General features: G+C 42.0%; 1 protein-coding gene across 1 annotated transcript in view; it reads right to left on the bottom strand.

Annotated features, from left to right (window-relative positions):
* Positions 1-222: 222 nt before the first annotated feature.
* The window catches only part of eml2 (EMAP like 2), a 29676-nt gene continuing 15075 nt past the window's right edge, over positions 223-14823 (bottom strand). The window contains 18 exon segments of the mRNA XM_040130996.1: positions 223-650; positions 1249-1379; positions 1837-1932; positions 2048-2135; positions 2415-2512; positions 2666-2754; positions 3564-3631; positions 3760-3891; positions 4175-4300; positions 4418-4572; positions 5038-5137; positions 5310-5444; positions 5544-5639; positions 5792-5902; positions 6277-6346; positions 7187-7336; positions 7766-7895; positions 9020-9048. Coding sequence (XP_039986930.1) covers positions 525-650; positions 1249-1379; positions 1837-1932; positions 2048-2135; positions 2415-2512; positions 2666-2754; positions 3564-3631; positions 3760-3891; positions 4175-4300; positions 4418-4572; positions 5038-5137; positions 5310-5444; positions 5544-5639; positions 5792-5902; positions 6277-6346; positions 7187-7336; positions 7766-7895; positions 9020-9048 — 1930 coding nt within the window. The 3' untranslated portion in view covers positions 223-524.

Below are 14823 nucleotides of genomic sequence, written 5' to 3'. Positions count from 1 at the left end.
GGTCACCGAAACTGTAAAGTGCACGCTTTGCAATTAAGGAGCTAAAACTTGCAAACACACTTGTCCTCTAAAGTAGGTGGAATTTCCCGTTAAGGGGGGTTAAGATAAAATACAGTTCAGGCAGAGTTAGTGCTAATGCTAAAATCACAGGTTTACTGTGCCTCACCGCCAGCAGCTTCCAGCTGAGTTGGTGTTGCAGTGGTTGATTTTTTTTTTTTTTTTGGGGGGAACAGTTAGGATTCACTTCCTGCCTGGCAACAACTCATTTTCTCTACATTCTATTACAAACAGCTGGACACTAAATAATAATCCGTTTATTACAATGATACACCTCATCTCATCTGGTGTGATGTGTGGGTCGGTCAAGATGTGTGTTTGTGTGCGGTTTTTTTTAATTTCAAGTAGGCACAGAGGAGGTGCTGCCCCCTGGTGGCAGGAGGATAACACAGTGACGGGCTGACCGGGGGCAGATAGGATGCTGGTCCCCGTCTGTGGGGATTAGAGATGTGGACCGATAGCGTTGCCTAGGCAACCACCCACTGCAGGATGCTGGTATCTCTCCCACCGGCGGAGATCAGGTGACTGTCGTCGTGCAGGAAGGCAACGTTGGTCACGTGACTGCAGTGGCCACCATACTCGTGGCCCGGAGCCTGTGAATTTGAGGCAGATGGGGATTTTTGCATCAGTCTCAGTTTTTCATGAAGTAAAACCGTTACTTGCTTTTGGTTTTAGCCACCGAATGTGTTTAAAACTGATCAGACGAGCTAATTCCAAGAGTGTTTAAAACGATACCAACGAGTTGTAACTATTTGCAGCTTCTGAGTTTCTATGCTGATGGCAGCCCGCTTGTCTGAACGGATAATTAAGTTTACAACTCCCGTTTAAACGGGAAACGAAAAGTCAAAAGCCTAGACGTGTCTGCGAGCCCAATATAAACACCTGGTAGAAATTGGGTGCGTTATAGGTCTGGTGGTGATCCCACACTGAAAGCTTGTGGTTGAGTATTTTGTTTTTTATGCAGAGCTTTTATTGTGTTCCACAGTGTTCATTAACGCTTAAGCAACACTGGGCAGAGAAGAACAGTGTGGTTGCTCGGCTCTGGGAGTGTCGGGGGACGGAAGCCGAGGGATAAATTCTTGGACAGCTGAAGTCATAAATATGTCAATACAAACGCATGTGTGCATACAAACACACAGGCACTGATGCTGATGTGCTAACGGTGTGTAACTGCAACTGAACATGACCGACCTTTGGTTGAGAGCAGGGGAAGGAGAACAAGTGCACTTTGCCAAAGTCATCGGCAGAGGCCAGCAGGGATCCGTCATGTGACCTGCACACGGCGTTGATGTCTGTGCCGTCCGCTCCATCTGGCCATATTCCTGAGAGAGAGGGTGAGAAAGACAAACAGTCTGCAGGCTGCAGCAGAATTCAAAATGCTCTGCAGCGGCTTGATCAACAGTCAATATGGACACTTCTCCACCAACAGTAGACAAAAATGTCTTCCAAACAGCTGTGGGAAGATGCTCCGTCCAGAGAAAGCTGGACTCTTGTCAGGTTGCTTAACATTACAAAATATCAAAAGTGTTGAAAGTTTAAACATTCTGAACAGTTCTCGTTGCCGTTTAAAGCCGTCGAAGTGCATTTGCTTGGTGCAGCTTTATGCTTTTCGCTTTCAAGACTAATTGTTCTAAGCGTCTGCCAATTAACTGCATGAATCGGATAATCCATCTCTTGACACTGTGGGTCAGCTCTTTGATCTCGGTTGGGCTCACGAGCTTCTGATGATCAAATCACAGACGGATAAAAAAAAACATCAAGTGAGTTTTGTCAACCTACCAAAGGTATTGAAGGCCAGAGTGCATGTATAAGTGGCCCACTCTAGGTTGCGCACCGTGTCCATGTTGGTCACATGTTTACCACTGGATGCCTCCCCTGAAAAACAGACAACAAAAAAAAAAAAAAAAAAAACTTTCATCATGCTCCGTGATGTGTCATCAACAAGTCAAACTATGAGTGAGTTTGAAGAGAGACAAGAGGGAGGACCTACAGAAGAGGATCTCGTAGTCTCCTGAGTTGGTGACGAGGTACTGGCTGTCTCTCGACCAGTCTAGATGGGTGACGAAGCTGGAGTGGCCCTGGGGAAAGAAGGAGAGCCCACAGAGCACCAGGGTTTCACTCCAAACACGACATTTTGAAGAAAATGTCGTGTGTTTTTGTTTTGTTGAAACTGCCATTTTTGAATAAGAGGTCAGATTTTCTTTTACTTTTATTTCAATAATAATCAAAAAAATAAAAATAAAGCGATTTGTCTTTCAACTTCAGTTATTTAATAGAGTTGTGCATAAAGAGCCCCCAAATGACCAAAAACTGTTGCTACAAGACATGAATTATGGAAAAAGGGAATGTATACTTACAGTGCATTTACCCGCACGGCTGTACTTTCGGCCATTCTCCGTCACAGCGTAGATGTAAACAAAGTTGTCGTGGGAAGCGACAGCCAGGAAGTTACCATCTGAAGGCAGAAGGCTGACAGAGTTAACAGTGCTACTGGCAGAGATAATACAGTGCTGGAGCACGACAGTTTCTCAGCCCTTTGCTGCATCACTGTGACGAGCGTTTGCGTTTTATGGATTTGGGTCGGTGAAGCGAACGGGTGATGTTTTACCTGGAGAGTACTTGACGTTGGAAATGATCTCGTTGCCGTCTGTGTGCATAGAAACAAGGTCCCGGGTGTCAGTGTCCAGCACCAACCACCTGCAGCACACACACACACACACACACACACACACACACACACACACACACACACACACATATACGCCAGAAATCCGTGAAAAATGCCCATCACAAACATGATGGCTTTAAGTTGCTTGTTTTGTCCAACCAGCGGTGCGAAACCACAAAGATATTTACTCTATACAAATCAGTAAATCCTCATATTTGAGTAGGTGGAAACAGTGAATGTATGTCGTTTTTGCTTAATAAATGATTTAAACAATTACTCAGTAATTGCTGTCCATTAATTTTCTGTTGATCAACAAAAAAATTAATTGACTAATTCTTTTCTACACTGATCTAACGTAACATGTTTCCACAGTATGAAAAAATACAGCATCTGTAAATCACCCACTGATGCATATGTTAGTTGATCATTTCTGATCTGATGTTTTTTGACAGATAAATTAGGGAAAAGTGTATAAATATGACAATTTTTATTAGAGTAGTTGCCACAATTACATACTGTAAGTTGAAGCAGTACTCTACCATATGTTGAATTTTTGATTTCTATATTACATACTAAAGTTTATATATTTCTTTATACACTACCTTAAACTTAGACCTAGTACTTACTTTTAATTTTTAATTGACCGAAAGGAGCGAACCACTGTGAATTTAAAGACTGTAAATTTAAATGTATTTTATAGCTTCACATGATTATTGCTTAAAAAAAAGGATCAGGTGTCATTTTGTAAAACAGTTGTTCCACCTGTTTGCATGTCGTGTTAGTGTATAGTTTCTGAACTGTAACTGTGGGGACTAAGTGTCTCGGGTGAGAGGCCGACCTTCCAGTCATGGTCCCTACTGCCAGGACAGCCCCGCTGGGGTGGAAACCTGCAGACCTCCCTGGATCCTGTGGCACGGAGGGGAAAAGAGAAGAGGATGAATTAGTTTATTTAATTTATAAACTGTGCCGTCAAGTCAGTGCTTCACATCCTGATGTTAAATGCTTAAATAAAGGTTCATCCTACTCCTCCTCACGTCAATAGTCTTGCTCCAGAGGGGCTGATGGGAGTTGGTGTCCCAGAGGTGAACTTGTTTGTCCTGGGAGCAGGTGACGAACTGCTCCATGGAGGGGTGGGCATCCAGACCCCACAGCTCATCTGTGTGACCCTGTAACACATCACGTTTTATTCAATACATCCAGAGAGGGCCGTGTGTACAGCGTTGGCATGTCTATTAGAATATTCCCAATCAACAATTCCACACTTCTGTGTGTTGAAGACGAAGATTTAGAAAAAAATCTTGAAAAAAAAAAAAAAAAAAAACTTATCTCCCCTTTGGAGACACTGATGAGATCCAGTGACACAAAAACTCAAAAAGTAAAGAGTGTAAGACAAATGATCCTTGTGCGCTCTTATTATACCAGGAACTGGTCAATTGTGCATGTGTGTACCTGTACCACGGGAGTTAAAGTATCAGGGAAGGCAGCTCTGATGATGGCGTTCCTGGTGGTTCCAACAAAGAGCTCTCCTGGTTTTCCTTCAGCCAGAGCCCGAACAGGACCAAACGACTCTCCCACCTGGACACAAGGCACAGGCTCAAAGAAAGCTTGAAAAAAAAGGGAGACTTCCTTTCTCCTCGGGATTATTCTGTCATTGTGCCTATTTTTGTACACAGGACAGCTCAGCAATCTTACCTCCATCTCAGCCTGTTTTCTGTAGTCATGGTCCCACAGCATCACCTTGCGGTCCTTCCCTCCTCCAGACACCATGGTGCCATCCTTCAGGACACATACCGAGAAAATCCCGCCTTCGTGGGCCCCCGACACCACCTGGCTGATGCGGTTACCACCTATCAATCAGAACACCGACAGAACACACCCGAATCTGTTGGATGTCTTTTTGGCTTTGAAGCCTTTCAAATATGTGAGAAAAACAAATGAAATCCGTACATTTGCATCACTTGATGATGAACCCAGAGAACATTTTTCTACCTGTGTTTCAATGTTAGGATGGAATTAATGACCTGCTCTACAAATAAAACAGCTTGTAGTCGTATTTAGCTGATTGGATCAGCCTTTTTTTTTTACGGCTACCTTTTAGCAGTTATCCATAATTGGCGAATTGGTTTTATTTTCCTGAATCTTTACAGGCTGCTTTTCAAAAATCAATTCATGTTCTTACATGAACACCACTGCTGTTTTAACCTTTTCATACCACAGTGAGCAGCCAGGCTTCTGAGACATTAGAGATCGAATCTCTAAATATCTTGAGCAAAAGCCTGGGTTGGGGTCAGTGTGATTCATTTAGCTTTTACCTTTGGCCCAGATGTAGATGTTCCCACTGGAGTCTCCTGTAATGGCATCTCCATTCCCAGCAAACGCCACACACAAAACATACTTCGGTTTCTCGTGTTTCTAGAGAGATAGAGGATAGGATTTACTGCAAGGGTCTCGCAGACTAGACTGTTCGTTTTAGCTGACTGTACTTCATGAAACAACAAGTAAGCGTATTTTTAATAAGATCAATTTGAGGTTGGAGGGTGTGTTATATTTTTGGAGCACGGAGCAGCTGTTATCAGGGGCTTACTTCGAACAGGCCCTGTCTCTTGCTCAGACTGTTGCCATCCATGGTCCAGAAGTTGATGTGAGATTTTCCACAGGTGACAATCACGTTGGCGTCCATGGGATGAAACACAGCGGCCAGCACAGAGTCATTGGAGCACTTCAGGGACAGGAGGCATGAAGATGTAAACGTGAATCTCTACAGAGCTGTATAAATGGGATAAGGTTCAGGTGGTCAAAGGTCAAGGGATCAGGATACCTTGACATCAACCAGTTGCTTCTCCTTCTGCCAGTTCCAGACCGACAGGATGTGGTCGTTGGCGTCGTCCACAGCGCAGAGGAAGCTGCCGCCATTCTGAAGAGAAAAATAAAGAGTTAGATCTTCATAAAGCAAAAACCAGTGAGTATGGTACCAGTGTATTTATTAAAACTAGAACTCTTTTGCAAATCACTAGTCAGTACTCGATTGAACCCTCAGTAAACTCCGCAGGATGTGAAGCTGCTTACCGACTTGGAGAAAGCTACACACGTGACTGCTCTGTCGAACACTCCCATCCCAATCACATGCAGCGTATTGAGACTCACAGAATCCCAAACACGAACATGAGGGGCCAGCAGCTGTAAAAAGAGACGGGACAAAGATCAAATGAAACGAGGAAACCTTGGCTAGATTCGCTAATTTGATACACAGAAACAACATTTTAAAAAAGGAATTTTTTAACATTTTTTTAAAAACATTTTAAAAATCTTTGTTTCCTGCCTATTTATTAAAGACCTTACTTCTAATGCTAAAGCATAAACTACACAAAACAAGTTTTAATAGGAATTATACGTCATAAAAAACACTGACATCAAATTTTAAAAAAGATTTAACATTTCTTAACCATTACAATTTTAATATCTAAGACCTGCTTTAAAGTAAAACCGTGCAGTGAAAAAAAACAAAAAAAAACTCTGAAACTCTCTAGGAGAAAGTGTAGTTTCCACTGTACCTTTCCATCTTTAGAGTTTCCAGCCACTTGCCCCGTTGCTATGGTAACCATGTCAGGATGCACACTCAGGCTTGGAGGAGAAAATATAAATCATTACTTCATTTTTTCCCCCCCACAGAGTTCCCACTCTGGCTTTTATTGGGAAAAAGATGTAAAATCCCAGAGACGCTGATTCAGATTCAAGAACAACGCCACTAAACGCGTCACTTTGAAAATGTAAAACACTAAATGTCGTCACAGCTAGCGAGGTTTTCAGGATTTGACAGCATGTGCGGCCGTTTCCTTTACAGACGCTGTTTGTCTGGCCTCAGACTTACATAGACAGGTAAGTTCAAGGAATTGATATTTTAAAATAGAAAGCCTCAAGTAGGTTTTTAAAACCACATTACTGACACCATAAAATGACGGTCTTCTATAAACTAACTGCCAGATTCTGTGAATATTTACTCTGGAAACTTCAAAATTACAATGTTTACTCCAGTGCAAATCATACTGTCTTTACCATTTTATGTTTCTAAGATAAAAAACAACATAAAAACTACAGAACTAAACACAGGATCCTTGTCACAGCCAGAAGAAAAGGAGGATTCAATAAGACAGCGTGGGAGAGGAGACCACAATTGTTTCCCTGTAGCGATGAGTAGCTTTTCCCAGCATGCCCCTGGGGGTTTTTATTTTGTTTACATACCAGTGGTTCCAGTCACAGAGCTCATTGAGGATGTCTGCTAGTGCTCATTAAGTAAACCAAAACTAACATTAATGACAGTCAGCTGCACGAAGCTGTCACTGACGTGTTACACAAAAAAATAAGAATGATGAGAGAAACTGAATCTAAGCAGTTGGAAACCTTTGTCTCTTTTGTCGTTGTCTGAGTTTTGGAGGTTCACGAGGAGGCTTGCTGTTTTCTCACCATTTGACGTCATCGTTGTGGCCCAGGTAGTGTCTCTGCTGCTGCTCCTCAGTGTTGTACAGCACCACCACAGAGGCGTTGAAGTAGACGATCTCTCCTGTGGGCAGGAGGTAGAGGTTGGAGCGGCAGTCACGACCTCGGTAGCCGTACCTGGTAAATGCTCGAGTTAGGGAACGAGACGCCAGACTCGAGAGACCAAACTCTTTAACAAGATGACTCACAAGGACTGACGCTTATCCTCCTTTTGCAATTTCTAGGTTGACGACAAATAAAAAGCCAGGAGTGCTACCTAAGGTTCAGAGCTGCATCTCCCAGAACACAGGCTTCACAAATCTTACATTTTAAAATTAACTGCACAATAACCACTTTTAATCAGTGGAGTTTGGCAGCTATTTAGATTTTAACTTTTTTTTTTTTTTAATTTATCCATCCATTGATTAATCTATTGATTTTTCTTTTATTCTAAAAAACAGATGATAACTCATTCATCACCCCAATTTATCCACAACTCATACACTCGGTGCTGAGCCCTGAATGAAAAACCGTTTCCCAGTTTCCCTCTCCCAGTTGGAAGGATACACCCACTGCAGTTTGAGCTTGCGATCAGGGAGCGCAACCTTGTGGTCGAGGCTGTAGCTCTCCCTCTGCTGGTCAGGGATGTGCATGGTGACAGGACGACCTCGGAGGAACATCCTCACATAGCCGTCCTCTGGAGGGAGACAGAGAGAGAGAGAGCGAAGAAAAAAAAAAGAAAAAAGAAAGAGACGGAAGTTTAAGTGGAGAGAAAGGAACAGAGAAACAAATGTCAAGATTAAGGGACAAGTGGAAGAGACAAAACAAGGACATGACACTTGACATGTCTTAAGAATATGACAGAACTGCACTCACTGAAGTTTGTGAAAGTTCATGAGTTTTCATTTACGCACACACACAGAATGAGATATGACTTCCATCCTCTTTTCGCCATTGCGGTGGCTTTGTGTTGAGTTCTGGAGATAAAGTGTAGGTTTTCCTGATGAGACTCTACAAAGTGAGAACAGTAGACTAGAGGTGGTTTTTTCGAGAATCACTAACTGACCAGGCAGGCTAAGGGATAATGTCTACTCCAAAAAAATAAATAAATTAAAAACTTGTGATCATCACAGATTGATAATATCTACAGTTTAAACAATGCTCAAATCCTCCCAGTTTTACTGACTACAGCCATTGTGAACTCTGGTTATGTTCCTTGTAAATTATGATATTTGCTCTTTGATTCTGGAAAATATCTTGTTAGCATTCCCCACTGAAACCAAGCAGGAGAAAAAAAAAAAAAAAAAAAAAAAAAGGGAGGACAGAGGAAAATCTTTTTTAACTGTAAAGATCAAACAATCCATAAACAGACACAACATGGTTCTGCAAAGCCAATCCTTCACTAACCTTTAAATCAATATGGATGCTTTATAAAAAAAAAATAAAATACAAAAATAGCCACAGAATTTCATTGTTCTTTTGTTGCTCCTTCTGAACACTTTCCAGCAAACACTGCTAGTATAATTATAAGATGCCTCAGAAGTCAGTACTTCTGTTAAAGAGAGATTTTCAGTATTTCTAAAAAGGAGCTCTTTCGTAATTCCGATGGATGTTCAATATTTCTACTGAGAAATATCTATAATGGATCAAAATGACAGTTGTAAAAATCCTAATTGCGTATCACACATCAGAGGCTGTCGTCCTCTCTACAGCAAATTTAAGTGTGACAGTAATTGGAGGGTAAGACAGAACAACTGATGCAGTCTCACATTAGACACACACACAAATACAAAGCATCAGTGGGGTAAAAACCCTTCCTACCTGCATTGAAGGTGCATTCTTTGGATTTGCTGAAACAGAGAATGAGAAAAATTAATGAAATGTCTCCCGTGAAGCTCGATCTGCAGCATCACATTCTGTCATTCCAAATTGAAAGAGATGATGTAAGAAGTTGTTTTGCACCAGCGAGTAAAGCAAACAATACACGCAGTGTATATTATTAGTATTTAGTAAAGCTCCCGAGGCTCTGCTCCATAACAGCAGGCCTTACTGTGAGATTCAGAATGATTTATTCTCTGCTCTACATGCTGCAGCCCTCACCGCTCAGTTGCGCAGTAACCGAACAGGGATGTCTTCGGAAGAGCTGCAGAGCTCACAGTCAGCATGAACACACAGACCATGCATCATGTAATCAAAGACTTGGAAGCCAGTTCTTATCCTACTGCAATCCTTGTTTGAGATGAGGCTCTCCAGAGGCAGGATTAAAAAAGATCCCTGGTACTCAGAAATATTGCTTTCATGTGCATCTTACATATGAGCTGGAATGTACTCGTGTTACCAGATATCACATAGAAAAGCTAAATGTTACTATATGAAAAGGTTGGATAACTACTTAGCCACTTCGCCAAAATGCATAATTTGACCTCTCTCTCCAAACCTGTAGCTGCCTCATCATTTTGCAGCAGCTGAGCTACGGTCGCCGCTGCCCCTTAATCAGCTGCCTCGCCACCAATCCGAACTGCCCGCTGAGCATTTCAGTGATGCTGACCACTCAACCTGACCTGTCAGATGGCTGTCAACCAATCAGATTATCAGGATGCTGGAGCGCTGCCTCAGCTGAAAAGGTGGATATCACCATGGCAACAGAAGTAAAAGTAAGGCTTGATAAGATATATGGAAATTGAGGGCTTGTTTCGTCCTGCACAGCAACAGGAGAGTCTTGAATGATGTGTGTGACTTTCCTGAGTGTTTCTGTGGAAGCACAATCGGAGGAAAGGTCTTGAGAAAACAACACAGCAGCAGCAGGGTGTACGCTCTTTTTCTGGGTGCAGATTTATTCTAAAATTAAAAGGCAGAGCAAGACAAAAACATGTGCGTTCTCTGAGGGAAGCTGCTGTGGCTTAGATGTGTTTGAGGTGCATCCACAACATGCAGAAATGATCATCAAGACAAAATGTCAATGTCAAAAGACCCAAACTGGTTCTCGACGGTCAGTGCACCGTAAAAAGGTGAAATAACAGTAAAATACACAGGTGACAAAGGGAAAGCTGAATAAAAGAGTGGAAAAATATGAAAAAAGCAAATGCATTCAAGAAATAATGACCCCTGTGCAACGACAAACTGAGGAGAGATGTATCTTCAGCCAGTAAACTGTGACATACATACTGTAGGTATTTCTGGGAGTTTTTGACCACTTCTAGTGCTACGGAGAACCGTTTTTAGTGATGGGTCTCCGTTATGTTTGTAATGTGCATGCCCACGAGGATGCACATGCGCGATTCACATTCACGAATCTGGACATTCATGCATGTCGGATTCCTGCCATTTTACTGATCCACATGTGGTGGCAGCAGTGGCACGCCACCAACTGTGGATCACTAAAAAAAAAAAAAAATGTAAATCAGTGATTAAAGAGGACTGCTGCAAGTAAACACGGATGTAAACAAAACAGGATTTACAATATTCAAATAAATCAGCTTTACATTCATTAAGGGAGGAAATGCATTCAGCGATTTTGTTAGACCTCAAAGTGTATATTGTGCTTTAGTGAGAAACACTGAATGTAACATAATTTTATGTTACATGATTCAACAGGACACCCTTAAGAACCAGGATGGGCCATGTTTGTCTACTTTTCCTGACATTTGTTTAACAGGGTGTTACCTGGAAAAGCCTCGCAGCACTGACGAGTCTCAGTGTCTTCCTGAGCAAATCAGGTCACGTCAAGTAAAATGTATTCAAGTTTTCAGGTTGCCCACAGTGTGTTTCACAGATCAACAAGAGACACGGGTAAAAAGAAAAAGGGACTAGAAATCGATCACAAGAATGAGACCAGAGCGTGTGTTTCAACATAACATGAAGTATCTGAGGACGATTAAAAAACGGACTACAAAGTAAACAGGCGACTGATCTGAGGACCTGACTGGTGTCTGTTGTGTCTCTGGGCAGCTGGAGGCAACCAGGCAGGGTGTTGGCTCTGTAAGATAACCACATAAAGGCCCGTTTGTCTCTTGAGCTGTGTGTGTGTGTCTGTGCGTGTGTGTGTGTGTGTGTTTGGTCTGCCAGTAAGATGAGGCGTGGCCTGGTTCTAGCCAATGAAGAGAACAGGATTGATCCAGAGCCAGTAATTAGTGCAGGGCATGCTGGGTAACTGCCAGCCGGACAGGGCAAATTAACTGCGGCTCTAAAACCCATGTGGCTGCAGTCCTAGTCACCAGGTTTCCAGGGAGAGGGAATGCACAAACAACCCACTCATTAACATGTAGTGCCGAGGGTATTGTTGCATTTGCATTTTCCGCCTGCCTGCCCTCTGAAAACACAAAGGGTTCTTGTAACAACCAGAGGGGACTAATGAGCAGCAAGGACCTGTCGGGGTCCTCTGAGAAACCCCGCATAATGTCAGTTTTGCGGAAGTGCCATCACAATCCAGTAGCTCTCCAGTAGCTCCTTGAATCTCAAGCTCCACCAACAGTTTCTAACATCTCGCAGCCAGGCTAAAAATGAAAGATACAGATATTTGCTTGAGCCGAAACAATGGTCACAGAGATAACTCTCCAGGTGATCAGAGGAGCCTTCAAACAGCAGACAGATACAGTAATTGATGTGCTCTGCCTGCAGCTGAGTTTCAAGCTTTGTTAAACTGAAAAAAAACCCCACAGCAGCTGTTCTGCAACCCTGTTTAATATGTTCCCAGCAGTCTTCAGAGTTGAGGGGTGTCAGACCTTATTTCAAATTCAATACCCAGCGCTGCTCACGGTCCTCATTATCTAAAGCTTCAGATCAGACTGATCGACTTCATAAGTTACTCATCATATTTTGAATGTCTCTACCTTGTTAAAACATTATTTCATGGCCTTATGCTTGTGTCATATTATGATCATATTATGATGAATGAAAGGCATTAATATAAAAAAATATGTTGTTAGTTTGAAGTGTTAACAAGTGCAACTTGTTAAATATTTACAATCAATGAAATACTGTTTGGGTCTAGTGTGCACAATTTTATTGATTTCTTTGAGCCTTCAGCGGAAAATTTTACAAGAATAAATGTGTCTTAAACTACATGATTTGATTGAAAGAGATTCCTCATCACTGTTTTTCACAAGGCGGGAGAGTCTTAGGTAAGTGCTTCGTCCAGCCGGGAGAGACCGCAGCGATCATAGCGATGCAGGCGGAGAGGAGATTGATGTTGCTGCCGGAGTGATGGGTCATAGCCCCCCTGAACTGTTTTGAGTGGTGGAACACAGTCAATCGTGTGTCCATTTCCTGCTCCATTATGACCGCAGTGGCTCGGTTAATGGAAACAAACACATCTGATCACCTGATCACCTTCACCCAACTCATACATAAAATACGCAGAGACCGAACTTCGGTCAATATCACATCAGACTATTCCAATCTGACATCATTGTGGCAACAGTCTCTCTCTGATATTTTGTCTGATATGAGACAGAGAAGGCGAGACAAAGGGAGAACACTTTGACAAAAGGAAAAGATCTCAATCTTTTCAACATGAGGCACATTGTTCCATCTGTTTTTTTGCATGGTACTGGAATTTGCATGGTTTCAATCGGACTGAGGGAAAGTTATTTATTCTAGTTGTTAAAGCTTGTTAACTTTACAAAGGTTATATAGGGGCCACAATTTTAAGTATACATATAAGGTTTCAATTTTCTATTTAAAAGAATATGTATAAGATTTCTTTGTGTGTCAAAGCTTTCTGTCCCGAACACAGGGACAAAAGGAGAGAGACAGACAGAGTGAACATGATAGAGATCTTTTCCCAATTCCTTGTATTTGCATAAATTCACACCTGTAAGGCAAAACTGAACTTTGTACAATGCCCTAAGATTTAAAGTGTTATTTCCCTTAAATTTAAATTAGTCAAATATTAGATGAAATGCAGTCATAGTGACGTTAAACTGGCAAAGCCTGGTTTTAGTGGTGAAAAATGTTTCTCTGCCCTAAAAGATGTGTTCAAATGTTCGTTGCATGTAAAGCAGGAGATCCAATCAATGTTATCAGTCTTTCTGCATGCTCAGCAGAACTGGTAATTATGACATCAGTCCCACAGCTGCCTCAGCCGTCGGTCTGTGGTCATATTGCTGCACGGCGTTCATAAAATAACCATCTTTGCAGCATTTTGCATAGCTGCTCAGTTATAAGCTGCTCTACATCGGTCCCTTTGGTTAACCTTAAAATTCACGTTAATCAAGGCGCAAATGTGCACGACCAAAGGCAGCACATGCAAATAAAACTACAGAAGGTGATCTGAAGTGGTTTGCAAAACCCGAACATGTGTTATATTCTCATTGCCTTTGTGAACTTCAGTCTGTCATGTAAGCAGTTGAACAGTACAATCAGTTAACGGACAGAACTGCTGAGCACAGTGTGACTGGTCTTCTGTCACCGCACATTCAATCATCCCCATCTATGTGTGCGTTTCACAACTGAACAGAAGCGTGACAAGTTTGTGTTCCCACCGTCATTAGAAGCCCAAAAGACAAAAGAGCCACTGATGACATGAAGAGACACATAATCTCGTTCAGCATGCGTGTGACATAATGGAGGACTTTTTAATTAGGAGATATACTTGAGGAGAAGGCGCCACATTTAGAAAACACTTCCTTATTGTTTCCATAAAAGTCAGATGTCGTTTTTTTAAAGCAGAAACAATCTAACCCAAGGGCTTTCTAAATCAAAAGCAGGTTTCACAGTACAACTTGTTTTTTTTTTCTTCCTTGTTTGAACTACACAATTAAGTTATGACTAATTCTTCTCAAAATTACATAATTTTGTAATTTGTTTTTTTCCCCCGTCAGTCCTGACTTTTGCCATTTGATCTGTGGTCCACTAACACAAAGGGGTCTTGATTCTATTCTGTTCATGTTAGCATACTGCAGGCCTCCCCACAGCCACCCACAACCCCGCAGATGGGGAAAACCTACTGCATCAAACAGTTTGCGTGACTTTCATAATACAAACACAACTTCCTCAGGCAGTTGTGCGGCCAGACTCAAGCGACTGACTACTGACTTTGTTTGGACTAAAAATAACCAAGAGCTTTACATGGGGAAGCCTGAATGTATTTTACCAAACAAAACCACACTGTGCTTCATAGTGCAATCGTGAATCTATTCCAATAATAGTTAAACAACAAATGAGAGGCCAGCTTGGCGTGACACAAAAACGTACTGTTTTCTGAAATGCATCCACTTGACTTTGATTGCTGCATATGCATTTTGAAAATTGCTCTTACCGTCTGGTTATCCAGAGACTAAATCTACACAACTTTCCTTACACAACACAAGTAAACACATTTACTTCATTTTTTTTTTTTGCTATGAATCAGTAAGAGCATTGGAATTTTTCTTCCACAAGCTTTACCCATAAGCCCTCTCTGCTTACAGTCTCCCACTCTCTCTGCCAATCATTGATTATCTATTGTAAAAGCAACTATTACCTGGAAGATCTCTTCATGTCTGGAAGCCTTCCGTTACAGTAGCAGCAAACAGCGGTGAGCAGTCAGAGCGGCTCCTCTCCTATCCAACAGCCACAGCAACACACCAACTTCCTCCTTCTCTCAGCAAACTTTTAGCTCTGCCTGAGGAGGCCCCATCGTCCAA

Source organism: Xiphias gladius, chromosome 7, assembly GCF_016859285.1.
Source record: "Xiphias gladius isolate SHS-SW01 ecotype Sanya breed wild chromosome 7, ASM1685928v1, whole genome shotgun sequence".
NCBI lineage: Eukaryota > Metazoa > Chordata > Actinopteri > Istiophoriformes > Xiphiidae > Xiphias > Xiphias gladius.
This window is presented reverse-complemented; position numbering and strand designations above follow the sequence as displayed.